General features: G+C 39.2%; 1 protein-coding gene across 4 annotated transcripts in view; it reads left to right on the top strand.

The window, feature by feature from the left end:
- IPO11 (importin 11) overlaps window positions 1–26321 on the top strand; it is a 311009-nt gene that overhangs the window by 36544 nt on the left and 248144 nt on the right. For all 4 annotated transcript variants that reach the window (XM_077816907.1, XM_077816909.1, XM_077816906.1 and 1 more), the window contains exons 6-10: window positions 4728–4931; window positions 12121–12253; window positions 14149–14207; window positions 23163–23211; window positions 25253–25323. In XM_077816907.1, the coding sequence (XP_077673033.1) occupies window positions 4728–4931; window positions 12121–12253; window positions 14149–14207; window positions 23163–23211; window positions 25253–25323 (516 nt within the window). The remainder of the gene's footprint in view (window positions 1–4727; window positions 4932–12120; window positions 12254–14148; window positions 14208–23162; window positions 23212–25252; window positions 25324–26321) is intronic.

The following is a 26321-nucleotide window of genomic DNA, read 5'->3' on the forward strand; positions in this document are numbered from 1 at the left end:
CGGGTGCTGAACTATGTCCAGGACTCTGGGCTTCAAAATCTGTGCTTCTTGCCAACACTTCTTCTCAATCAGTTATGACCATCAGTGCTGCCAGTACAGCCTCGGGGAAGCTCACATTGTGGCAAGGTGCAGTATATGCTGCTCCTTCCCCAGGGGGGTGGGAATTTCGTCTTAAGAACTGCTTAATGGAGCAAGCAGTCGGACTCAGATTGGAGGATCCCCCTCCAGTACATCAGCCTGACTCAGCAATGAGTATACATCCTGTTGTGAGGTCTGACTTAGGAGCCAGGGACTCTACTCCCACAGATCCCACATTGGGGTCTTGTCGGGAGGGCAGGAGCATTCTCATAAAAACAAGAGCAAATTCTCCTTCAAAATCGGATACAACCCTGCATAAGTCAAATAAGTTTTCCCACTCATCCCATGAGGACTTAGAAAATCCTAAGTCTCAGGATCATGACAAGGGAGCCCCCAAATACAGGGCTCCTTTGCTGCCAGACCACGCTCCAGTGACAGTGCTCTGGTACCAACTTAAGCCTAAACCCCGATAAACAATGGCACTGACAAAAGCCAAACACAGGGAGCCTCAACCACCAGCAGCATTGGCTCTGCCTTACTTAACTGTGGCACAAACTGTAGCTGCGCTAGCTCTGTCATTCTGGGCAGGCCAGGACCCTTTGTGCTCCAGGGAGAGCAGAGTTTTACTCTACCCCAACAACATTTTTGCTTTCCCGGATCCCCAGTCTCCATCACAATCCTGCCCTTACCTCATAATGGAGGTCTGGATTCCGCCAAGAGATGCAGCTTGTGGGAGGTGTCTGTTTCCCATTCCGTCATCCAACCATGGTTTCCCTCCAGTGGAGAGAACTGCTGATAGATCCAGAATAAGTGTTTTCTTTCTCAGGAGTCTCTGAACCACCCAAAGAACCAATGTCTCCTCTACTGAGGCATGCTTTCCCAGATAGGGGACCTGGATCATTCTGCAACCAACACCCACCTCAGCATCTGCCTTGAAGCTGTTGGTACCCCATGCCCTGGGGACCTTCTCAACCACTCTTTGACCCAGCTTAGTGCCCTTAATGGAGACGGTGGGACCTGTACCACCTTGCAGAGTTGACACAATCCATTAGGGGGTCTGTCTACTCCTCCCTTGTGAGAGGACAGCAAGAGAGTCCTCCTGACCCGATGGAAAGGGATGATTATGAGCTGGATCTGGCAGTTTTGCCCATAACATCAAGACTGTTCTCAGGATCTCTGGATGAAGCAGTCACTCCAATGACTGCATCTCCATCCCCACAATGACTATAAGCAGTTCGAGGAACTGTTACTTAGGGTTGCGGAAGAGCTACAGATCCTCCAATTCTCCAGATCCTCCAATCCTCCAGATCCAGCCAAATTGCATTTCTTGTTAATGTAACCATTTTGGAACTAACTAGAACACTCTGACATATCCCAGTCACTTGCATCCATACCCCTAAGAGGAAAGAAAAACACTGTTTTGTCCCATCCAGAGGGGCAGAATTTCTCTTTTCTCATTCTGCTTCTAACTCTTTGGTCGTCCAGGCTGCCACAGAAACGTCTATACAGCAACACTCTAGATCTACTCTGGTCAATAAGGAGGGTGTATGCCTTGATTTATTGGGAAGGAAGGTCTTCACTTCTACTAGCCTCCAGTTCAGAATAGCCAATTGCCAAGTACTGTTGGCTAAGTATGATTACTTGAACTATTGCAAATTCACACTCTTTGTCGACAATCTTCCGCAACAATATAGAGCTCAATTTCAAGCTCTCATTGAGGCAGGCAAGTTGGTTGCCAGAACCACTCTTCAATCAGAGGTAGATGCACAGCAGATACATCTTGTGATGTGACGTGAATCATGGCTTCATGCTTTGGGGTTTCCTAGGGAGGTCCAGAATATCACAGAGGACCTGCCATTTGAAGAAACTCATCTTTTTAACCAAAAGACAGATGAATCCTTACACTCTCTAAAGGACCATCATCTGCTCCCTGGGATATGTACCCCTGCCCCAAAGAGAAAATGCCACAGCCAGTCATAGAAGCTTAGACCAATAGCTCAACCTTATGTGCCACTCCATAAGAGGCAAAGCTTTCAGAAGTTCTGTTTCCATGCACCTTCTGTGTTTCCATGCACCTTCTGTGGAAATATAATCATCCCAGTTCCAGCTCCCATATAAACAATATTTTTGATTGGTGTTCAAGAGCTGCAAACCAGTGACATCAACACCTGCCAATTCCCATACACCCTTTGGGGATCATCTAGCACTATTTTTCCATCTCTGGAATGCAATAACAACAAAAAAATAGGCTTGTGATCAAATTTACCTCCCTGCCCCTCCAAAACCCCCATCCTCACTCCTTTTCAGGGGCCATTTTCATGAGGAGATTCTCATACAAGAAGTAGAATCCCTCTTACGACAAGGAACAACAGAGTGGGTATAACTCTTCAGTACCAAGGAAAGGGTTTTTGCTTATCATACTTCCTAGTTCCCAAAATGAAGAGTAGCTGGAGAACCCTCCTCGATCTCCACCATCTCAGGTGCTTTATTTGCAAACTGAAATTTTGCATGGTCACACTGGCACCTATGTGTATTTTTATTCATTTAAGCTACTTGAGCATTTTTTCCATTTTTGAGCATTTCAATTTGTGAAATAGCTAGGGCTTCAAGAAAGATGCCTTTAAAAAGGATTAAATCCTTTTTGTCTTTTGCAGTAGTATGAAGTTTCTTTTGTATCTTAATTCACAGGCACCTTTCTCTGTAGTACCTAAGTGCCCGTAATTTGGTTCACTGTCTACCTGGTGGATTTATCATGGACAACTGTACAGCTTGATGGGTTGGGTTCTTGGTGAACAGTATTCATTGTTGTTTTCTGACAGCAGGTCTGTAACATGAACACTACAGTCGTGCATAATGTTGCTCATAAGGTTGGGCAATGAAGACTCAGACAAATTAAATTATATAGACAAATAAATCCAGACAAATTATAGAAAAAGGTGTGTGTGCGTGCAGATTAAATAAGTAGGATATTACTATCTGGTGAGTAGTAGAGCTTCTGATTTTTGGAAATCTACAAGATATGTGGATGCAGCCCTGCACCCCAGGAATAAATCAACCATATGGAGGGTACAAAGAATCAAAGTGCTTCTGTGGATATCAGTCGGCTGATTCTGATGCTTACAAAACCAACCCTCATGAATACTTTTTTTTTAGGCCATCCTGCAGATCTACCTAAGCTGCTGACAGCCTTTCCGTTCCTGTTAGCCCTTTGTGCTGCTGTTGGGAAGGAAGAGAAAACAGGATCTGAATTTCACTAGCAACTCTACCTCCTTCTACTGCCAATGACATAATAAAAAAACTGGCAGGAAGTGGTGTTGCATGGGAAATTGGAGATATCAAAACTTAGGTCGGACAATTAAAGAAGCAATGAAACAAGTTATATGTTTTTACCCTTGCAAACTCCCTCTGTCCCCATAGCTTGCTTTGTCTCTCTTTGGCTGGTTGGAGCATATCTTTTGACCCTCCTGACTGGAAGATGTCTTTTTGGATGGAGCAAGGGGCCAATACTGGTTTGTGAACCTGGGCAACTCTTCATACTGCAAGCTTGCAAGCTGCCTCAGGTTCTGATTTAGCAAAGCACTTACGAATGAGTTTAACCACAAGTAGTTCTAGTGACTTACACAAACACACACCATCCTCTTTAGTTTTAATTTGTACAGATTTCAGAGTAACAGCCGTGTTAGTCTATATTCGCAGAAAGAAAAGGAGTACTTGTGGCACCTTAGAGACTAACCAATTTATTTGAGCATAAGCTTTCGTGAGCTACAGCTCACTTCACAGTATGCATCCGATGAAGTGAGCTGTAGCTCACGAAAGCTTATGCTCAAATAAATTGGTTAGTCTCTAAGGTGCCACAAGTACTCCTTTTCTTTTTGCGAATTTGTACAGACTGGCTGCTGCTGGAAAAGGGTGATGAGCCTGCTCATGAATCCAACCCATAAAACCCCCCAAAACATAGTCATCCATGGCAAATCTCAGGGGGAAATAGGACAAGTTACTGCTGCTTGAAGCAGACTAGCAAGCTAAGTCCTTGATCCAGTAAAGTGCCTTGAGAGCATAACTTTAAGCATGTGTTTAAATGCTTAGCTGCTCCAAGCACTTAGTTTGTGGCTGTTTGAAGCTACAGCCTGTTTTTAGCATTATGTTCTGCCTACACTTTTCTTACCTTTATACAAATAAAGAAGGCAAAAAGGCCATGTATAGAAACAGGAAGTGGTGCTCATATACTATGCTGATGAGTGCCATATCTATTGTTAACACTACCTAGCTTTCTATATATGTGTGTTTATCTTCTGTGTGTGTGTGTGTGTGTGTGTGTGTGTGTGTGTGTGTGTGTAAAAAAACCTTTATAGAATTAAACAGGAAGGGAAATGAGGTCAGCTTAAAAACTTTTCACTGGGTCAAGAATGGTCTCTAAATTATTGAATCCTAACTACAATAGGGCTGCTAAAATGTGTATAATGACTCTAGTTGCCCTTTAAAATCCAGTAATGTAGTAAAATGTTGGCTGAAGTCTCAACTAAACAACTAACTTAAAATTTTAATAGCGGGTTTATTAAATGTAACAGAAGTTATGTTTCTGGAATGTAAATTTTATGAAATCTGTCTTGGCCTTATGTGTGTCTTTCTGGTAATTGTTTTCTCTGCAGATAGCCACTCAGATCTCTGTGTTGATTGCTAAAGTTGCTAGGCTGGACTGCCCTAGACAGTGGCCAGAGCTTATTCCTACTCTTCTAGAATCAGTGAAAATCCAAGATGACCTCCGCCAACACAGAGCATTACTTACTTTTTATCATGTTACTAAGACTCTGGCATCTAAACGACTTGCTGCAGATAGGAAACTTTTCTATGATGTAAGTAACACTGTTGATAATGCAACATGTAATATTCTGGGCTTGAGAGAGGAGTAGAAATGCAGTTTTACATATTTGTTTAAAAAGGTTTGCGATGGGTTGTGGAAGTGGGTACATGGGAGGTTTACATGTGAAAGGGTTTCATAAATGGTTATTTATTCTCTATACATGACACAAGTCATAATATGTAATGTATTTTTTTTTTTTTTTAAACAATAGGCTAAGGTGAGCTGGTAGCACCACCTATTAGGTTGCCTGATGCTTTCCATGATAAGATCCTGTTTTCAGTTGCTCATTACTCTCACAAACTTTTAACCATTGGGCTGAAATTTTCCATGCTAGATGTCTTCCTCAGGCTGGTTTGTTTGTTTGTTTAAATTTTAACCAACATGATTCAGTAATTACAAGTATGAGGCTAGGGCAAAAATACATTGCTTTGCTGTGTTTAAAAAAAAAAAAAAAATTCTGGTGACCTATTCTCTGAGAAGCTTTAGTGGCTCTGTGATGGTGTAGAGGTCCGGTGTGTGCCCCTTTCGGTTTGGTATGACATCACAGGAGAACCCTTCCTCACTTCCCTTAACCTGGGTTATAAACAAGTCCAGACAGATCTTTTTTAATCAAAGAGCAACCTCCTTGCAAGTGTTTTATTATTTATTATTTACTATTGATAGCCATAAGCACAAATAGAAGCTCACTCAGACACACCCGGGGACATTTATCACCTTGGGCTTAGTCTAACTAGCTGTCTCTGGCTGTCTCCTTCCTTCAGGAGACTCTTTCCTATGTCAGTAAACAGCCTCTGGTCTGGGAAACCTTCCCAATTCCTTCTCGGGATTACCCCTTTTCAGTCCTTCCTTTCACAAGAATCCCCAGCCCTCCTCTTTGGAACACAACTTTATTGGTTAGTTTTACACTTTCTCCTTACCTAGGAGTCTCCCCAGCTCTCCTCCCTGGAGTTGGGTTCTGTTAATCAAGTTTTCTAGTCCTTCCTAAGCAGCATCTTTTCAGCCTCTTAAAGGGCCATGCCACGTGATGGGGTGGGTGACCATTAGGATTCACTACCCCATCATAGCCTCCCTGCTTTGGAGCAGACACTCAAAATTTATCAGGTGGGATGTGTCTTTTGCTTGTCCTGTGAAAATCCCCCCAAGTTTGGCCAAATTACAAGGCATTGAAAACTCGGTTTGCTCATGCTCAGTAGAGAATTCTTAGAATTCAGCATCTAAAGTGCCAGAAGATTCCATCCACCCTGAGAATGCTCCATTCCCTAACAACTCCTACTGCTGGCCAGACTGAATGTGCACCATACGTACATTGTGACTTGGCATGCTCCACACTAGGTGTGGCTCAGAAGAATGGAATGTGCCAAAGTGATGCCGGGCAATGGAACTGAGAGCCAGGAGTCTGCTTCTCCAGTGCTCTCAGTGACCCCCTTGCTGGCGCATGGGAAGTGTGGAGGAGGAAGCTGACTGACTTGAATGCAGAGGGAACAAGAGCTGGACTGGGGGGATGGGAAAGGAATAGTTTGGGGCTAGGAATTTGGTGAGACTGGGACTGGGGTGGAAGACAGAAACTAGACTTGTAATCATTGGGGGATGACAGAGACTAGTGGACAAGGCAGCTGTGAATGAGAGACATGAAGAGGGGATTTGGGGACTGACTGGGCATTCGAGATGAGGGATGGAGGCTGGCACTGGCAGATGGGGCTTAGAGGTTGGTCCTGGTTGGGTAAGGAGACTGGGAATGGGAGCTGGAGGTTGGGGCTGGTTGGGCTTGGAGGCTGGGACAGGGAGCTGGGGTGTGTGTGGGTGGCTTGGATTGGGAGCCAGTGAGGGAAACTAGGGGAAGATGAGGGAGGGAAGACACAAAATCAGGCAAAGAGGAGATAGTGGGATTGTCTGGAGGAAGAGAAAGAGAACCAGTGAGGAGAAGGAGAATGGAGAGAGGGAGATGGGATGAGCCAGGAACAGCGGGAGAATTGGGAATGGCTGGGCAATTGGGACAAGGAGTCAGGGAAGAGTTTTGTTGGTGAAAAGTGAGACTGAGATTGGATCCAATGTGTGCGCGTCACAGTGAGGGAGAGACGGGTTGGGCAAGGAGCTGGTAGGATGGAAACTAGAACTGGCTGTGAAGGAGACTGGCACTGGGATGAGAAACTTTAGTGGAGACTGGAAATGGGATAGGAGGACAGGTTGGTGGTGATGGGGTAGAAGGATGAGCTCTAGGGAGGACAAAACAGACAAGCAGAAGGGACTGCGATCTCTAGAGTACTCCTCTCCAGAGCCTGGACCCAAGGTTGCTAAGTTTTGCCGTTCCTTTGCTGTCTGTAAATATCTGTGAAACCCACTGGCCAAATGTGTGTGTCATCTCCCTCTAATACTGCTCTACATAGAGGGTAACAACCTATTATTGCTACCAGTAATTCCATCCTCTAAAGTGGCAGAGGTCTGTGTGCGGTGGACCCAAAGGTTCCAACTCTGCAGAAGAACACGAAGGTGTCAATATGATGTGATGTGATGGAATTTGTTTTTTCAGTTTGCTTTTTTAAAAACCTAGGAAATTAATATTTTTTTCAGTTTTATTTCTGTAAAGTTGCAAAATGAAGCACTCAAAAGTTAGGAAATTGACAGCATTACAGTATCCTGTACAACCTTTATTCAATCCCCTTATGTTATGCATCATGACACAGTCTTTAATTACATAGTAACTATTTCTTGCCACAGGACCCCTGCCTCATTCAGTGCACAAGATGGAGGGGGTTCCGTTAATAAGAAGCTATTCAACATTTTGTTTTCTTGTATAATATCTGACCCCGTAAGCTTTATTTACTGCACGCTATTCAAACAGTGCTGTGAATACAAAATTATGAATTTACTCTTGGGCTTTTCTGTGACGCTCATCACTTTAGTATCAGAGTGTTTCACAGTCATTAATTAATCTTCACAACATCCTTGTGACGTGAGGGGTTTTTATTATTCCTGTTTTACATATGGGGAGCAGAGGCACAAAGAGACGAAGGTCAAAATTGTTCACTAATTTTGGGGGCCCAATATGAGACACCTATGGCCTGATTCTTCAGAGTACTTTACATTATGTAGCACTTTATATGTTCAAAGTACAGCTTCTGTTGACTTCAGTTGCAGCTGTGAGTGCTCAGCATTTCTGTAAATCAGACTCTGGATTCTCAAGACCAACACCCAGAAATTGGGAACACAATTAGTCCCCGCCTGTAGGAAATTTGGTTTAAATAACTTGCCCAAGATCTCATAGGATCTCTGTGGCAGAGGAGAAATAAAATTCAATTATCCCAGGCAGCATTCAACTGCCTGTATTAATTTAACAGGTCTGAATGAAAATGACAAATCAGGCCTCATACAACTGCTGTCACCATTGTAAAAATCTATTGATTATAGCCTATAGATTTGTCCTATATATTAAAGAATAGTGCATCTTCCACCCACTGTCAACTAATATGAAGTATATTTTGTAAAGCTGTTTTCTAGCACGATTAGGCACAGAGAACTGTATTAGTACCATTCTGTCAAGAATTATATTAAACAGTGGTTATCTAGAAAGGTGCTGATGGTATTTCCAAATTCATTATAGGCCGGGCATTAATATTCAGATTCATGTTGTGCAAGGGTGTGTATTCAGGATGCTCAATACTATTTAACTGAACAAATAGGGGCTGTCTGAGTACACATTAATAGGAGTCCAAATTCACAGGAAAAAAAAGGTGACAGAAAAATCTCTTTGCTGAGGTGGTCAGTCGTCCTTCAGGGAAAATATAATTATGTGGTAGATGCTCTAAGCTACAGTGTAATGCTTTTAGGGAAATATAATCTCCTTTCCTCTGTCTTTTGGTCTCTTGTGTTTGATTGGGGGCAGCTGTGGCCTTAACAGACCTGTTTGCATTCTTCTTGAAACCCAAGTGTCCTCAGTCATTCTGCCAAAGGTGGCGCATCAAGTTGCTGCAATGCCTTTGTGATCTGATTGACCCACTTTCTTGTACAAGTTACTCCCTAATGCTTCCTGCATAAGATGACCTGCAAGAGTTTGGTTGAGCAAAAGCCCCTAACCCAGGTAAGCTTATTTTGAACATCTGGTTCAGCTGTCCGTATGAAAATACAGCATGCTGCCTCTGATTCCTAAATTGCTCTCTGAGGCCAGTGTGAAGATGCTAGTGCTGACCCCATGATTTGAGAGTGAAACGAACTAAGGGCTTGTCTATTCGGGGCCACTCAGGGAAGTTTAATCCAAATTAACTACAGGTGTAAATTTAAAGTGGATTCATTAAACTGCTTTAAACCCCAGTGTGGACACACTCATTCTGAATGAAAATAGTCTTAATGCAGTTTAACTTAATTCACGACAGCATATAGTGAGGTTGGTGAGGTCCCTGGGTTATGTATTTTTGTTAATTAGCAAAAAAAAAAAAAAAAAAAAAAAAATTGGGTTTTTCATCATAACTGTTGGTTTACATAACTGTTGATCAAATGAGCACCACGGTTTACCATGTGAGACTGTGGTTTATGAATTCAGTGTTGATAAGTGCAAAGCGTAATTAATGTTAATAAAAATAATCCCAACTATACGTACAAAATGATAGTGACTAAATTAGCTGTTACCAGTCACAAAAGAGATCTTGCAGTCATTGTGGATAGTTAAAGCTCATTGAAGGCACTGTCTACAATAACAGTCTGAGGTTCCTCTCCTCCAGTGCCACCGTTGACCTTCTCTAGTCCTGCTTCCCCACTTTGCACTTCACTGAAGCCACTCTCGCCAAAGTCTCTAATGACTTCTTTCTAGTTAAAGCTCAGAACCAGTACCTCATTCTCATCCTCCTTGACTTGTCAGCCTCCTTCGACATAGTCAACCTTGTTCTTCCTCTTGAAATCTTGTTCTCCGGACTCTCTCCTTCTCTGGTTCTCCTCCTACCTCTCTAATTGCTCCTTCAGTGTGACCTTCAGAATGTCCTCTTCATCCATCCTACAGCTTTCTTTGGGGTTCTGCAGGGCTCTGTCCTTGGTCCCTTCTCTTTACCTTATCTCTGGATAATCTCATCTACAAATTCAGCTACTATCTCTATGCTGATGACTCACAGATCCTCCTCTTTATTCCAGACCTATCTCCTTCTGTTCAAACTAATATCTGGGGATGTCTAGCTGTCAGCTCATGCTCAGCATGGCTAAAAAGAAAGCTCATATCCTCCCATCCCCTGAAGGCTCTCTTCTTTCTTTCCTTTTTTCTTGATCACTGTGGACAACACTGCCATCCTGCCTATCACTCAGGCCTGTAACCTGTGCATCATCTTTAACTCAGATCTGTTTTCTAGATCCTCCTGTCTGTGTTCTAGATCCTCCTGTCTAAATTTTGCTTAGTCTTTCTTCATAACATGTCAATGATACAACCTTTTCTACTCATCCACACAGCTAAAACTCTTGTCCAAGCTATCCTCATATCATGTCTCAACTAGTGCGGTGTCCGTTTGTCTGGCCTTGACAAATGCATCCTTACCCTCTTCGTATCCATTCAAAATGCTGCTGGAAAGATTATTCTCCTAGCCCATTACATCACCTCACCACTGGCTCCCCCTTCTCTGTTTGTATCAAATATAAATTACTACTTGCATTCACTTACATGGCGCTTCACAGCTTATCCCTATCATACCTGTCCTGTCTCATTCATTATTGAAATGTTGACTCCCATCTCTGACTGGCCCATGATGCCAGCCTCCTTTGCCCACTCGTTAAATTTTCAACCAAGATGTTTGTGCTTTTCCCCTACTACCCCTGAAAATGTTTCAAAGGCTCAAATACACCTTTCCATTTACATGAGGAGAATGCAAACTCAGTCAGGGAAGGCCATCTCTGCAGCATTCTCCTCCCAGGGAACAACGGAAACCCTGCAGGTTCTCTACAGACTTCAGACTCCATGGATGCAAAGCATTTTGGGGCTTGAGGAGCAGTTGCTTTCAGTAGTATAAATTCCCTTTCACCTCCAAACCCACGAGTTTGCCCACTGCAGATTTATTGTGACTGAACTAGCATTAACTTGCGCAGACTCCTGGTTGGCAGTGTAGACAGCTGTTGCGTACCATACACAAGAAGTGTTCTGGGAACAGTGACTGGTTGGACGCCCTTCACAGCATGGCTCCATCAGAGCTGTGCTGCCAGAGAGCCAGAGTGAGGAAATGAGATGCTAGGGAAGTTAGAGTCACGAGGACTCTGCATTAATATTCTTGGTCTCTATTGGCTTACCTATGTTTTGTGAGGCTGAATCAAGTGCATATACACTCGATCTAATGGGATAAATGAGCAGGAAACTCAGTGCAGACTACTAAATCCTCATTCTCTAGGTTGGAATAACTCATTCTGGGAAATTTAGGGCATCATCCTGTCTTCTTACATGAAAGTAACCTTTATTTCTTCTAATATTTTCTGAATACAGTATGCCCCTTTACTTTTTTGCAGGATGGATAAAAGATTAAGGTTTTTGAAATGTAAATTGAGTTATTTATATATAAAGACTTGCTCCACACTTTTAAATTTGCAACTAATTATCTGTCTCAACCTCACTATCATTTCTTAACTTAAATAACTTGGGGAAGAAAATCAGTTTAATAGGCTTCATCAGTGAAGAATATGCATAACTACGCAGCTGTCATCAAAACAGGGTTCAACACATGCACATACTGTACAGTACTACTACTTTTTATTACGCAACATAAATATGACTAGAAATTGGAGCAGAGTGTAACAGACATTCACCAGTCTACAATATATGTTGTGTTGAAACTTGTTTGAAAAGAAACCAGTTCTCCAATTTTGTTCTCCAGCAAGAAAAATTGTTGTCGCAAAACCCTTTTTGTAGCCATGTGGATTATCCAGATAAATTCAAATTGGAAATAAAGGAACACATTTTTAATAATTGAAACAAACTACTAAGAGAAGTGGGGGATTCTTTGTCTCTTTGCTGTCTTCAAAATCAAAACTGGATGCCTTTATGGAAGATTTTTTTTTTTTTTTTAATCAAACAAGCTATTATATAGGAGTGATGATGGCCTATGTTATAGTGGAGGTCAGACTAGATTTTACATTCCATTCTGGCCTTAAAGATCTATGAATCTATAAATTTATTGTACTAGTATCAAATATTGGGATTCAAGTGTATTGTTTTTTCTTTACAGTTAGCATCTGGAATTTATAGTTTTGCCTGTTCCTTATGGAATCATCACACAGATACATTCCTACAACAGATCTTTACAGGAGATGAAGCTGCAGCTACAAATTCATTAGAAAGAACTCTGTTGTCATTGAAAGGTAATAATTAAAAAGATTGTTAAATATGTATGCTTAATATACTATAAAAGATGAAATAAGGTTATTCAGGTGACATTTGTGTATTCCTGTTGTTGGGTTACGGTGTCCCTGGCATCTTGTGTGAACCTTGGAAACTTGATGTGTTTACCTGGATCTGCTTTTATCAGAAACCAGTTGGAAATAGCTATAACTTGAGTATTTTGAATAACTTCTTTAATAGTTGTTAGCCATTTAGTATAGTTGTTGCACATTTTAGAGTTGCTGTTTCTACTTTGTGCTATGGGTGACCCTAGTCTTACGTTGGGTTTCAAGAGATGCAGTTTGTGAATCTCTCTGTTCCTTCTGTGTATGGACTATAAACACAACTGTTATAAACATCAGAAGATTGAAAAGAAAGGCTCTGTGTGCTGTAGTATTCAGGAGTTTCTGGAAATGCCACATTATCTTCCCTGTGAAAACTCCAGAAATGGTAAAATTAGGGCACTGGATCCTTTTTGATAGACCAGGAAAAGAAGAACTTCTTTGGAGTTACCTTTTTTTCATTGTTGTCCATTAGCTTTATTTTGACATGAATGGAACCTTAAAGTAGAGCTGGGTGAATATTTATTGGCAAATAGTAAATGTACCAAAAAATTAATTTTTCAGGGCACTGAAACTCTTTGTGATATTGATATGAATTTTGCTGAACAGTTTCAGTTAAAAAAATTTGGGGGGGTGGGGGAGGCACTAAGGCACCATTCACAAAATGGCAGGATGAGGTGCTGCCACTATCCATCTTATAACTTGTAGTCCAGTGATTAGGACATTCAGCTGAGATGTGGGAGAGCTAGGTTCAATTTTCTGCTTCATGTGGAGAAGGGATTTGAACTTGGGTTTCCCACATTGCAGAAGAGTTCCCCAGTCACTGGGCTCTCTGATATTATTGTGTGGGTCTCTCTGTCTCTCATGTTGAAGCTGTTCCACTATGTATAAATAATAAGTCTTTGGAGCAGGGACGTTAACTATCGATATACAGTGATATGGGTGAATTGGATCTCCAACATTGAGGAAGACTGTCCTGATACCTGGGCTTTAGGGTTGTCCGGGCTGGGTTTTTTCAGTCTCTTGTGCTGAAGCTGTTCCACTTTGTATAAATAATCATTTGGCCAGAAAGAGAGAGAGAATCTGACTTTATATTCTAGTGGTTAGGGCACTCATCTGAGAGGTGGGACATCCAACTTGATGTCCCTGCTCCAATGGCTATTTAATTTAGATCCAATGGAAGAGCTTCACCAGGAGAGACTGAGAGATCCACCTCAGAATATCTCATAGCTCAGTGGGTGGGGCACGCTCTTGCAATGTGAGACCCATGTTCAGATCCTTCTCCACATTTGGGAGAGGGGGGAGTTGAACCCTGGTCTCCCCCATCCTGGGTGAATGCCTTAACAAGTGGGCTAAAGCTTGTATGGGAGGCACCATAACCACCACCTCTTTCTCCTCCCCCTCCAGCCGCTTGTGAATCTAGCTCTTTAAAAATGCCCAGTAACAAAATATTTGAGGTTGAACAATGTTTTGTTCAACCTGAAACAGACGTTTTTAATTGACTGAAATTTTTCTAAATTTAAATTTTTTCCTAATTTTTCAGAACTGCCAACTAATCACAAAATCAATTATTCACTCAGCTCTACCTTAAATTAGTACTGCCAAACTTAAATTAGTGGGAAAAAGGCAGGTGAGGAGTCTAAAGGTGCAAAATAAATGCAATTTATTTCATAATTGAATAATTAGAGACTTTTATAGCAAAGCAAAGGATATTGTAGCTATATGTTTAATTACTTGATGTCTGGGTGGGTGGGGAGCGGGGCAGCATTCTACAAAAATAGACTGTGCAAGCAAGATATTACTGTATTTTTCAGTGCTTCGTAAATTGACAGTTCATGGGTTTGTGGAACCTCATCGGAATGTAGAGGTGATGGTAAGTGATATGTGTGTTTGTTTCTAGATATAATTCAGAATTCTTTCCATGACATTCTAGGCATTGTTAGAATTTCACTCACTTCAAAGAGAGATCTGAAATTTATAAAATGATGCATAATTATATTATGTATAGATGGCTCAAGAGACAAGCCTGATAAATATAAAACAATAAGCTTAATATGTTATGCTGATGCTACGTATTTAAAGGGCTAGGGTGGTGGGAAAAATCTGAAATGTTCAATTTGGATAAAGATAGCCTGTATGAATTTAGTGACAGGCCTTCTCTAAATGAGAAAGTTTCTGCAGTTTAATATATGGTGTGATTTTTAAACAGCTTAGTTATACCAGTTCAAACATCGCTGTATACACTCCTGTTTTGGTGTAAATCAGGCCTATTTCTGTTTAGCTTAAGTCAATTTAAGATAAACTGAAATAACTCTGGTTTACAGCAGCTGTTAGCCACAGCTGAAAACTCCGCACCCTTTCCAACATTTAGATTATTTTAGTGACCAGTTTTAGAAACCAATAAGTGTCAATATGTATCAGATTGAAAATTGCACTTGTTTGAATTATGACCCACTATATTTATTGGTTAATCATTGATATACTGTGAAAATTGTCATTATTTAAGTTCTGATATGGTTTCCCATCACATTACAGAATGTTATAAAATAAAGCATTGATTTTTTGCCCTGAGGCTGAAGTACTGGAATGCAAAATCATACTATTTTTCGATTACTGTTTAGCTTTTTAAATTAATTAATTCCAACATGATTTTAGCTTTTATCATCTTGATATTTTGCTTGAACTAGAAATCAAATAATTTTTGTACCATCTTAAGCTTTTTGTGGTGATATTGCAGTTATTTGAAATTCTGTATGTTTCTAAGCAATACTACTTAATTCAAATTTTGCCATAACTAATTTGATATACTTGTTGACGAAGAGTTCTGTTGTACAGGGAGTTAAGCTTTTACATTGTTGCAAAGCAGCCAAACAATCCTAGTGATGATACGTTCTCATGTTCCAAAAATAATCTGGTTATGAGCAGGTCTTTATTTTCTTCAGGGTTTTACTCAAGAGTAAACAAAAAGACTGGTAATAGCCAAGTTTTAATAAATGAATAAAACAACATGTCTAAATGGTTCTGAGACTGCGTTTAGCTAAGCATCCGTTAGTTGTGGTAAGCTTTGGGTCAATAAGGCCTTATGTCTTCTGTGTTCTGTGTCTGTATATTCCCAAATTTAGGAGTTGCAGTCTCCGATGCCTTGAGCTTAGAATATTTTAGAAAGCTATGTCAGTTTTGTAGAGGTGGATGCACAAGCTGTAGAATTGGTCGCTAGAGCTGTTAAATCTAAAAAAAAATTGTGTAAAGAAGGATATCTCTTATGTTTCTGACTCAGAACTTCCAGTTGTGAACCAAATGTGAATTGCTGCATTTCTGTCTTCCTTTCCAAATCTTGAAACCATAGTTCTGCCATGTGTGGACTTTGCCATTAATTTAATGAGGCATTCACTGTGAAACATAAAATATGATCGTTTCAATGGCAGTATTGTTAACCATTTTATTGTTGATATTCAGAAAATATTAGGTTTGGCAATAGATTGTACACAAAATACTAATATTGCCATTGGCATATAAATGAGTGTTAACCAGTAGCTCTGTTTACTACACAGGGTTTTCAGAAGAGGGCCTGCAGATCTAAGCAGTCATTTTTTTAGCTCTGCAGAGATACCCAGACTGTCTTCAGAATTTCAAGTGATATCTATAATTTCAAAGCCGTTGAAATATATGTAGACAGCTTCCTCCCTAAGAGGAATTCCCAGTTAACTATGTATGTTCATCATTTTTTACAATTGTCTTTTTTTTCCTATTTTTAACTTTGTCTTAGTGCACAGAAGCATGATTACTGTACATTCAGCAAAGTAAACCCCAGCAATATAATACCAACCAAGTATTTGACCAAACTTTCAGAATGTTATTTCTTTTTAGCAAGTAGTATTGTGCCCTTATATATGTTATCCTCCTTTTTTTAGTACACTGCAGTCACCTTATGCTTCTCATACATACTTCAAAATTAAGAGATACCAGATCTAGTGGATAGGGGAGTCTCCACTACTATTTCAAAGAAGGGCTGCCAAAGGACATAATTAGTAAATGCATTTTTGCTACAATATAACAAATTTTATAAGGCTACGATGTCCTAAATCCTTCCCCAGTGTTTAAGACAAAGGATCACGGGATCTTACCATTTCCATAAGGTATGTTTCACTCACATAACTTCGTGAGTGTGTATGTAGCTCCTTGTGTAATCAGACTTCTAGTACAATAGGAAGAAGCCTTGCTAAATAAACCATGGGATGTAAAAACAGATTTTTCTTTTGTGATTATAAAGATGTATACCTGCTGCTTTCCATAATTCAGTTATTAATGGACAGAGCTACCAATTATATAACAGTATGTCCTTACAATCACAGCCTTTTCATCATCGTATCAAGAACTCTTTTATGACTGTATGAAATGAATGGTCAATATTTACACAGACTCCTAGGGTTTGCTTTGTGGATTGGCTTGACATTTCTGAGGGAATAATATTTAAGGCCCTGATCCAACAGAGTACTTCAGCATATTGTTAAGAGTTTTGCCGGATGAGGACCTTAACAACAACAACAAAACTACTTTGTTTAAAGCGTAAATCCACATGTATTAAAAAATCTCTAAGTTTGAAGAAATCCCCCTTTTTCTAGTATAGGATTTTTTTAAAAAGAAATTGTGTTTAGTTGGCCATGTTAATATTTATAGCTTGGGACTTTACATTTGGTATTTGGGTCTTATTCCACACAGTATTCCTGCAACTACATATAGCCTTTACACTACATTTTTTTGGTAACCAGGAGGATGCACTATACTTTTACACATTTATTTAAGCAATTATAGCTGGACTTACATTTATTCAGATTCTTAATTTTTACATTTTTTTATTATATTAGAAAACGGTTAATAATGCATTTGTTTACTATATAATTCATTTTTTTTACTTGTGATTTGTGCTAAGCTCCGCTTGGATGGAAATTCAATTTAAAATGCACAAAACCAGCATTTTAAATGGTTTTTAATCACTTATTAAAACTACCTAAAATGTTCTGGGGAGACGAAAATTTTTTTTTATCAAAATATGTTTTGCATTTTAAAACTAACTGATTTATTAAACCAAGGAAGTATTATCTTAGCTAGTGAACTAGAGCGGTTGTTTCTGGTCAGCATATTCTTTAAGGTTTTGAGGACTGGTAGATCTCGTTCTCTCACACCTAGTTTTTATTGATAGATTGGAAGAAGAAAATAAGCTTTTCTGCTTCAACTCTCTCATCATTTTCTTAACTCTCCCGCATCATTTTTTTTAACTTTGAATGAATAGTCATTGAACTGAACTAGCTGAATAAACTGAAATGATAAAGTACTCTCTCTGCACCTACTGCTGTCAAAAGCTGGTTCAGCACTTCAGTGGATCCTGGTTCCAGGTGCTTAATCAGTGACTTCCACCAATTCACTAGTTTGGCTTTTTAAAAAGCTTGGTAGTCAACATATTATCAGTAGTTCGCTGTCAAATTGGGAGGGCATATCTAGTGAGGTCCTGCAAGGATCAGTCCTGGTTTGGGACTATTCAATATTTTCATTAATGACTTGGATGATAGAGTAGAGAGTATGTTTATAAAATCTGCAGTTGACACCAACCTGGCAGCAGTTGCAAGCGCTTCGGAGGACAGATTTAAAATTCAAAATGACCTTGACAAATTGGAGAATTGATCTGAATTCAACAAGATGAAATTCAGTAAAGACAAGTGCAAATGTACAGCTACAAAATGGGGAATAGGTGGTAGGATTGTTGAAAAAGATCTGGGGGTTATAGTGGACCACAAACTGAATGAGAGTCATCAGTGTGATGCAGCTGCGAAAAAGGCAAATATGATTGTCATAAATATAAAGGGAAGGGTAAACCCCTTTGAAATCCCTCCTGGCCAGGGGAAAGCTCCTCTCACCTGTAAAGGGTTAAGAAGCTAAAGGTAACCTCGCTGGCACCTGACCAAAATGACCAATGAGGAGACAAGATACTTTCAAAAGCTGGGAGGAGGGAGAGAAACAAAGGGTCTGTGTCTGTCTGTATGCTGGTCTTGGCCAGGGATAGACCAGGAATGGAGTCTTAGAACTTTTAGTAAGTAATCTAGCTAGGTACGTGTTAGATTATGATTTCTTTAAATGGCTGAGAAAAGAATTGTGCTGAATAGAATAACTATTTCTGTCTGTGTATCTTTTTTGTAACTTAAGGTTTTGCCTAGAGGGGTTCTCTATGTTTTTGAATCTATTTACCCTGTAAGATATCTACCATCCTGATTTTACAGGGGGGATTTCTTTATTTCTATTTACTTCTATTTTTATTAAAAGTCTTCTTGTAAAAAACTGAATGCTTTTTCATTGTTCTCAGATCCAAGGGTTTGGGTCTGTGGTCACCTATGCAAATTGGTGAGGCTTTTTATCCAACATTTCCCAGGAAAGGAGGGGTGCAAGTGTTGGGAGGATTGTTCATTGTTCTTAAGATCCAAGGGTCTGGGTCTGTAGTCACCTAGGCAAATTGGTGAGGCTTTTTTACCAAACCTTGTCCAGGAAGTGGGGTGCAAGGTTTTGGGAAGTATTTTGGGGGGAAAGACGCGTCCAAACAGCTCTTCCCCAGTAACCAGTATTAGTTTGGTGGTGGTAGCGGCCATTCCAAGGACAACGGGTGGAATACTTTGTACCTTGGGGAAGTTTTGACCTAAGCTGGTAAAGATAAGCTTAGGAGGTTTTTCATGCAGGTCCCCACATCTGTACCCTAGAGTTCAGAGTGGGGGAGGAACCTTGACAATGATTCTAGGGTGTATTAACAGGAGTGTTGTATGTAAGACACAGGAGGTAATTGTCTTGCTCTATTCAGCACTGGTGATGTCCTAGTTGGAGTACCCAGTCCAATTCTAGGCAAAACAATTTAGGAAAGATGTGAACAAATTGGAAAGAGTCCATGTAAGGACCTGGAGATTAGCACCCAGGTCTGCAGAGCCTGAAGCAGCTGATATTCCCGCAGTGCCACTAAGAGGCCTTGCAGAGGCACAGCCAGGGAGCAGTGTTGAGAGTAGGCACAGGAAGTACCTCCCAAGTGACCCAGAGTGACAGTACCCTGAGGCCCTCTGATTAAAGTATATAATGAATAGCCTAATAACAGAACAATAAAGGAAAGGACGATATACAGTCATATGGGTGAATTACTTAAGTTGAATTTACATTCACAATCAAGAGAACACATTTTCAGCAGCAATTAAATGAGCAGAACAGTATAAAGGAAATTAAAGACATGGGGCTCAGGTAAAACATCATGAACTGGGTAGGATCTTGCTGTGTTTTTAAAGACAATTTTCATGGGCATTGCAATCACATACAGTTGTGGCCTCAGAGTTGGATGTTTTTTCTTTTAGAGCGTACAGAGCCCTATTGTCAACACTACATTGAGAAGATATATCTCCACTACAGTGCAGGAATTATAGAAAAGTCTTTTCTGAACACACAGAGAGCCGCCTCGGAATCCTCATGTGCTTGTAACAAGGAGACTTCTCTAAATGTCATAACAGACTGTTGAATCATTAATCTTTGTAAAGCTCATCATCTTGCTTTTGCTGTTGATTATATTTTTGAGATGTAGAATGCCTGTGTTAAAACCCACTTGTCAGGTGTTCTTTAAAATTTCTATGTTTGCATACTTCTGTAAAAATAGGTGGTACTTTCACCATCACCTTTACAAAATGAGTAACAAAGGAAATGGATGGGTTTATACCTGTTGTGGTTTTCTGTTTCTATTATCTTTACACAGTATATATAAGTGAACACGAGTTGGGTATATATTTTAAGTTCTGGTGTTTGCAGCATACAGTTTAAACTCAAACTGGCCCAACGATTTGTAGTAGTAGTAAATACCTATATTAGGATAACACCCAAACCTTCTACTTGGTCCCTTTCTCCTCAGAGCTACGGGGTTATGAATGCATGTGTGACGTTGTGGACCTAACTAAGATAGCCAAAAGCAAATCTATCACTTTCAAGCTGTGCCCATCCTGTGATGGCACTGTCTGCCAGTGATTAAAGAACTTGGTGTGCCTTCTAATTTGAGAGAAGCATGTTTCTGAGCACTGTATGCAGGTTCCTGCTCAAATGTACAGGTAGAGCACTACAAAGGTGCTTTAAGCTTCACCTCATAAAAGTTGCTGCCAGGTCTTTTGTTCTTAGACATCTATCTGGCTGAGAACTAGGTACTGGGTCCTATTGTGTTCTGTTTGTCTGGAATGAGTAGCAAGACAAGCTCCATGCCCAGAGAAAGCTCAGTATGCAGGGATTCCATTAAGTTGTCTTGAGTCTGATGCTGAGGCCCATGTAAAGCCACACACTTTAGGAACCCTTCATGTTCCACAAGGCCAACATTATGTAATCAGGAAATGGGCTCATGCTTCACTGGCAGGCCCTTTGAGTCCTTGGAAGACTCTGTTTCTCAGCAATGTTCTTCCTTCTCTGAGCCAAGGAAGAAAAAGGAAACAGAGCCATGGATGCATTGGGACACAGTGGGAGGCCATTGTGCCCCAAAACATCAGTCACTATCATCACAGATGACAAAATTAGCATAATAAGTATACTTCAGTGGACATGTTCCAGCTTTATCCACCATCAGAGCACTGCCACCTAAACTTGTTGGTCCGTGTGGTCTGGATAGGTAGATATCCTGTTCTAATTGAGCCAGTTCAGTGGTTTGAGTGACTGGTTAAGCGCATGGAACCAGAGTCTGTTGAAGGGCAAAACCAGCTTTAGACAGCAGTCGCCTCTTCCGCAGGTGCAGAGAGAATATTTTCTTAATTTCAGTTTATTCAGTTAGTTCAGTTCAGTCACTAGTTAATTCAAAATTAAGAAACCAAGTGGGAGTTGAAAAAGCAAGAAAGCTTGTTTTCCTCTTCCAAAGTATGAATAAAAACTAGAGGTGAGAGGATGAGATCTACTAGTTTTAAAATCTTTAAGGACACGATGACTAGGAATAATCACTTCAATTCACTGCAGATATTACTTCCTTTGTTTAATAAATCCGATAGTTTTAAATACAGAATATGTTTTGATATTTACTTTTTTTTCATGTATCCAGAACATTTTAGGAAGTTTTGTTAACTAATAACAAAACAATTTTTAGATACCGTTTTTGTGCATTTTAATTTTAATTTCCATCCAAAAAGAGCTTGACACAAATAGCAAGTAAAAAATTAATCTAATAAAAAAGAAATGCTTCATTTGCCATTTTCTAACATGATTAAAATTAGTAAATAAAATCTGAATAAACGTAAGTTAAGCTATGCTATTGATTAAATAAATGGTTATCTAAAAGAAGCAATAGATTTCATGTAAAGGCGATATTTAGTTGCAAATCAGCATGTTTTAAAGGTTATCAACCAATGAGAGTCAACCTTTCTTTAGGAAAATAACTTAAAAGTACAAATGCAAAACACAAGTAAATTGATAATTTAAATCAAGATTTGCTGCTTGCTGATTTAAATCATGATTAAAATCAGTGGTTTTAATCAATCCTCCTGATATCATTTATTTTTGGCAAGAAGCCAACAGGCAGGCATAACCAAAACCATTGAAAATAGGATTTCTGATTGAGCTGACATTTCATACAAATAGTAGAATTCCCTCTGATTATTCAGTACTTGATCTATACTGCCTCTGCAAAGCCTCTCACTGCTTCTGAAAGAACCTTTTCAAATGACACCTTTTGTGGTATTTTTGCACTTGTCTTATTAGATTTAGAATTCAGGAATCTTTGAAACCTGAAGAACAGTTGATTTAAGTAGTTGATGTGTAATTATAAACTGTGTAATTTATAAGCAACAACTAGAGAAACTGTCCGATTACTTTAATAAATATATTTATAGGTGCTCAGACTTTAATGGGTGAAAATAATCATTCACTTTATAAGTGCTTGTCAAGCTTATATCTGGCTTATGTTTATTTTGCAGTATCAGTATTTGGGCTAGTCATTTGCTCAGTGTGACATTCCCATTTATCGATGTGTATGATACCACTTGTTAACACTGTGAATGCTAAGGTGCAGCCACTCCTGATGGAGAAATTTCTTACGATTTTGGATTTCATAAGAGTATATTGGACACACACTGTTGGTGGAATGAATTATATATAAATTAGCAATGGAGTGAGCTACTCTACCCAGATCACAGGACATATTTTTATTTTCAGGGGTCATAGCACTTTCAGTAATTTTGCTTCTAAGCACTTAGAGTCTCAGTGTAATGTTTCTCTATGACTTAAGTTTATTAAAGTGCTTAGCCTGAGACTGATGTAATGTTAAAGAAATATCTAATTTCTTTCTATCACTAAGGCAAAAATTTTTACTCATAAATAACCACAGGATTTAGCCATAGCTTCAGGATTAAGTATGATTTACTGAAATTTCATTTACTGGAGAAAACCCTCACCTCTCGTTTTCAGCAAAGTGTTCACTTACAAAGGGAGAGGTTCAAAGGAGGAAGATCGTCATTATTAGTTCTGCAGCAGCATTTTTGTTGTTTTTCTTGAGAAACGATTGGATTGTGAATGAAAAATAGTAAAAATCAAAACAAAATTGTATTTATATAAAATATATAATTCAAATAGAAGAATGTACTTTTCATTATATTTCTATTTAATTTTTCTAACAGTAATGAAGTAATGTAGGGAATTATTTTAAACCCTGCAGTTGCTTCTGAACTGACTTCTCAGTTTGACGGATCTTTAGTGAAATCCTCCATCTTTTGTATGCAAATAATACTTTTCCTCCCTTCATACAGTTCACAGTGGGCTTCACTTTTTAAAGAAATATGACTTTGATATTTTTCAGGGATTTCTACATGCAGTATTTGAGCGACTAAAACAGTTTCTGGAATGTAGTAAGTACTTTTTTCAAGCATGCTATCCTCTTCTGGTACATTAATAATATTAAGATTCCCCCAACCTCTAATATTTAAACAAATAGTTGGTGTCTAAGGCATTTTGACATTTTCTCATGAATACAAAACAAACTGTATTTCAATGCACTTCTCAATCCTAGTGTACAGAAAAGATGTTCAGCAATAATACAGATCTTAATTTTGAATGCTAAATAACCAATATATCTCATATAAACCACAGAACAAAGAGGAAACATACAAAAAAAGGTTACATACGTAGAATGTAAAAAGAAACTAAGCCATCTCAAGCTTTTCCTTGGAAGATGCCATGGATGAGTTTTGGAAAACGTCAAATGGGACAGAATTTGTGATTATTGCCTCCAATGGTATCATGAAACAGTCAGTAGTTTTAATCTCAAATTTCATTTACTGTGACAGGAAATATTGTGACAGATGTTTTTTTCAGGTACATTTGTCCAAAAATACATTTGTGGTTCATTTAGTCCGATATCCTGTCTATGTCAATGATCAGTACCAGATGTTTCAGATGAAGGTACAAGAAACCCTGTAGGGGACAATTAGGGAACAACCTACCTATAGGGAAAGTTTCTTCCTGACATTTGGTTAATGATTAGCTTATGCTTTGAAACATTAGTGTTTAATATATCTTTCAGTGTTTATCCTGTCAAATCTAGCAGCGAATGTTCTTATGTAGATATCTATATATGTATCTATTAAGACCTTTGCATACATGATAGCTTGTGGCAATGGGTTCCATAGGTTTCATTGAATGATGCTGTTTTTGTTAAGTGGGTAAATTAGCACAGAGTTTACCTTTACTATACGCAAAAAGAAAAGGAGTACTTGTGGCACCTTAGAGACTAACCAGTTTATTTGAGCATAAGCTTTTTTGAGCTACAGCTCACATACAATTAACTTAGGCTTGAATAGAGACTGGGAGTGGCTAAGTCATTATCCAAGGTAACCTATTTCCCCTTGTTTTTTCCTACCCCCTCCCCCGACGTTCTCGTTAAACCCTGGATTTGTGCTGGAAATGGCCCACCTTGATTATCATACACATTGTAAGGAGAGTGGTCACTTTAGATAAGCTATTACCAGCAGGAGAGTGGGTTTGTGTGGGCGGGGGGAGAGGGGGTGAGAAAACCTGGATTTGTGCTGGAAATGGCCCAACTTGATTATCATACACATTGTAAGGAGAGTGATCACTTTAGATAAGCTATTAGCAGCAGGAGAGTGGGGTGGGGGGAGGTATTTTTTCATGCTTTGTGTGTATATAAAAAGATCTTCTACACTTTCCACAGTATGCATCTGATGAAGTGAGCTGTAGCTCACGAAAGCTTATGTTCAAATAAATTGGTTAGTCTCTAAGGTGCCACAAGTACTCCTTTTCTTTTTGCGGATACAGACTAACTCGACTGTTACTCTGAAGCTTTACTATACGATTCATTGTGTCATACATATACCTCTACTGTGTCTCTTCTTATTTGTGTCTTCCTTAAAGAGTCCCAGTCTTATCATTGTATACTTATTCAGAAATGTCTCTGTGCCTGTAATCATTTTTGTAATCAGTCTTTAATCCATTCTGTTTTGGCTATATCTTTTTGAAATAAGGTGACCAGAAGTGAATATAGTATTCCATGCCATGGGTGTACCATGCACTTTTAATAATGGAATTATAAGCTTGTCGGTGTTTTCTACCCCCTTCCTTGTCCCTCCTAGCCGTGGTTTGCTTTTATGACAGCTTTTTCACTGAGCTGTCTATAATGATGCTCATGTTTTTTCCTGAGCTTTTATAGCTAATTTAGAAGTAGCTGCTTGCCCAATATTTGGGTCTTTGAATTTGTCAGCACTGAGTTTCATCTGCCATAGTGCTACCTGTTCACCTTGCTTTATCTGCAGTTAGGAGGATATGATAGCAAGAGTGAGCTGTGTCTGCAAAGATAATTTTTCCAAATGTGGATATTAGGAAATAAAGCAAAGATTAAGAAATGATGTTTGTTAAATATCTGTGATTTACCAGGTAGAAGTATAGGAACAGAAAATGTATGCAGAGACCGTCTGGAAAAGACTATTATTCTGTTCACTAAAGTGGTAAGTTCACAATTTCTTTACTAGAATGGAGTTTTCAGCATTTTGAATGAATAATCCACATTAAGTTAAATATATATTCTTTAAAACTCATTTTATATACTTGTGAAGAAGCAGTTAATTGTAATTCATAGCTTCACTCTCTCAAAATATAATCTTGAAAACATGTATTCCTTTTAAGAGAAGAGTATCTGCTTTACTCAGGACACTAATGTGAACTCTCAGAATGTAACATACACTTCAATACCTAAAATAAAATTACATGTATTTCAAAAGTAAAATTTATAGCCACTGTTTTGGAGCCTGTTGTTGACAGACATATTTAAAAAAAAGGTTAATATAAGTGATTGTGAACAATTTTCCAGTCTTCTCTATTAAACATCTGCACTCACTTGAAAATGTGGGTTGTGAGTAACAAATAAGAATAGTCATGATCATATTAAGTAACTGACCGTTCTTGATTAGTTTACTTAAAAAACAAACAAACGAACAAAAACCAACCTAGACTTTTCAGCTGCAATTTAGTATTTTAGGCCTGCACAAGGAGTATGTGCTTATGGCAGAAGACAGTTTTAGGTGCATCATCTTTCAGACATGCAACACCAGTAACATTCCCGGTATTTGAGGATTCCATCTGCTGGCCCATATGACTTCTTACTTAAACATGGAGCCTGATTATCAGAGATGCCAAGCACTTGCAGTTCCAATTGAAGTCAAGCTGCAGGCAGTCAATATCTCTGAAAATTAGGCCCATAGTTTTTTGATGTCTCCTGCAAACAAAGCATTTATATATCTATCTTTCTCATTCAAACTAACAACCGGAGAGTACAGGGACTGTTCCAAAATTCATCTTTCATTTATTTTTTTGGTAGATGTGAAGAAGCAATTCATTCTCCTCAGACTAGCCTCCCTGAGGATTGTATGGGTGCAAGCCTTTTGGGCTCAGGTGACCGCGTGTGACTCAAAGAAACAAGGGGGTGAGGCAATATCTTTTATTGCAC

Source organism: Eretmochelys imbricata, chromosome 5 (genome assembly GCF_965152235.1).
Source record: "Eretmochelys imbricata isolate rEreImb1 chromosome 5, rEreImb1.hap1, whole genome shotgun sequence".
Lineage (NCBI taxonomy): Eukaryota > Metazoa > Chordata > Testudines > Cheloniidae > Eretmochelys > Eretmochelys imbricata.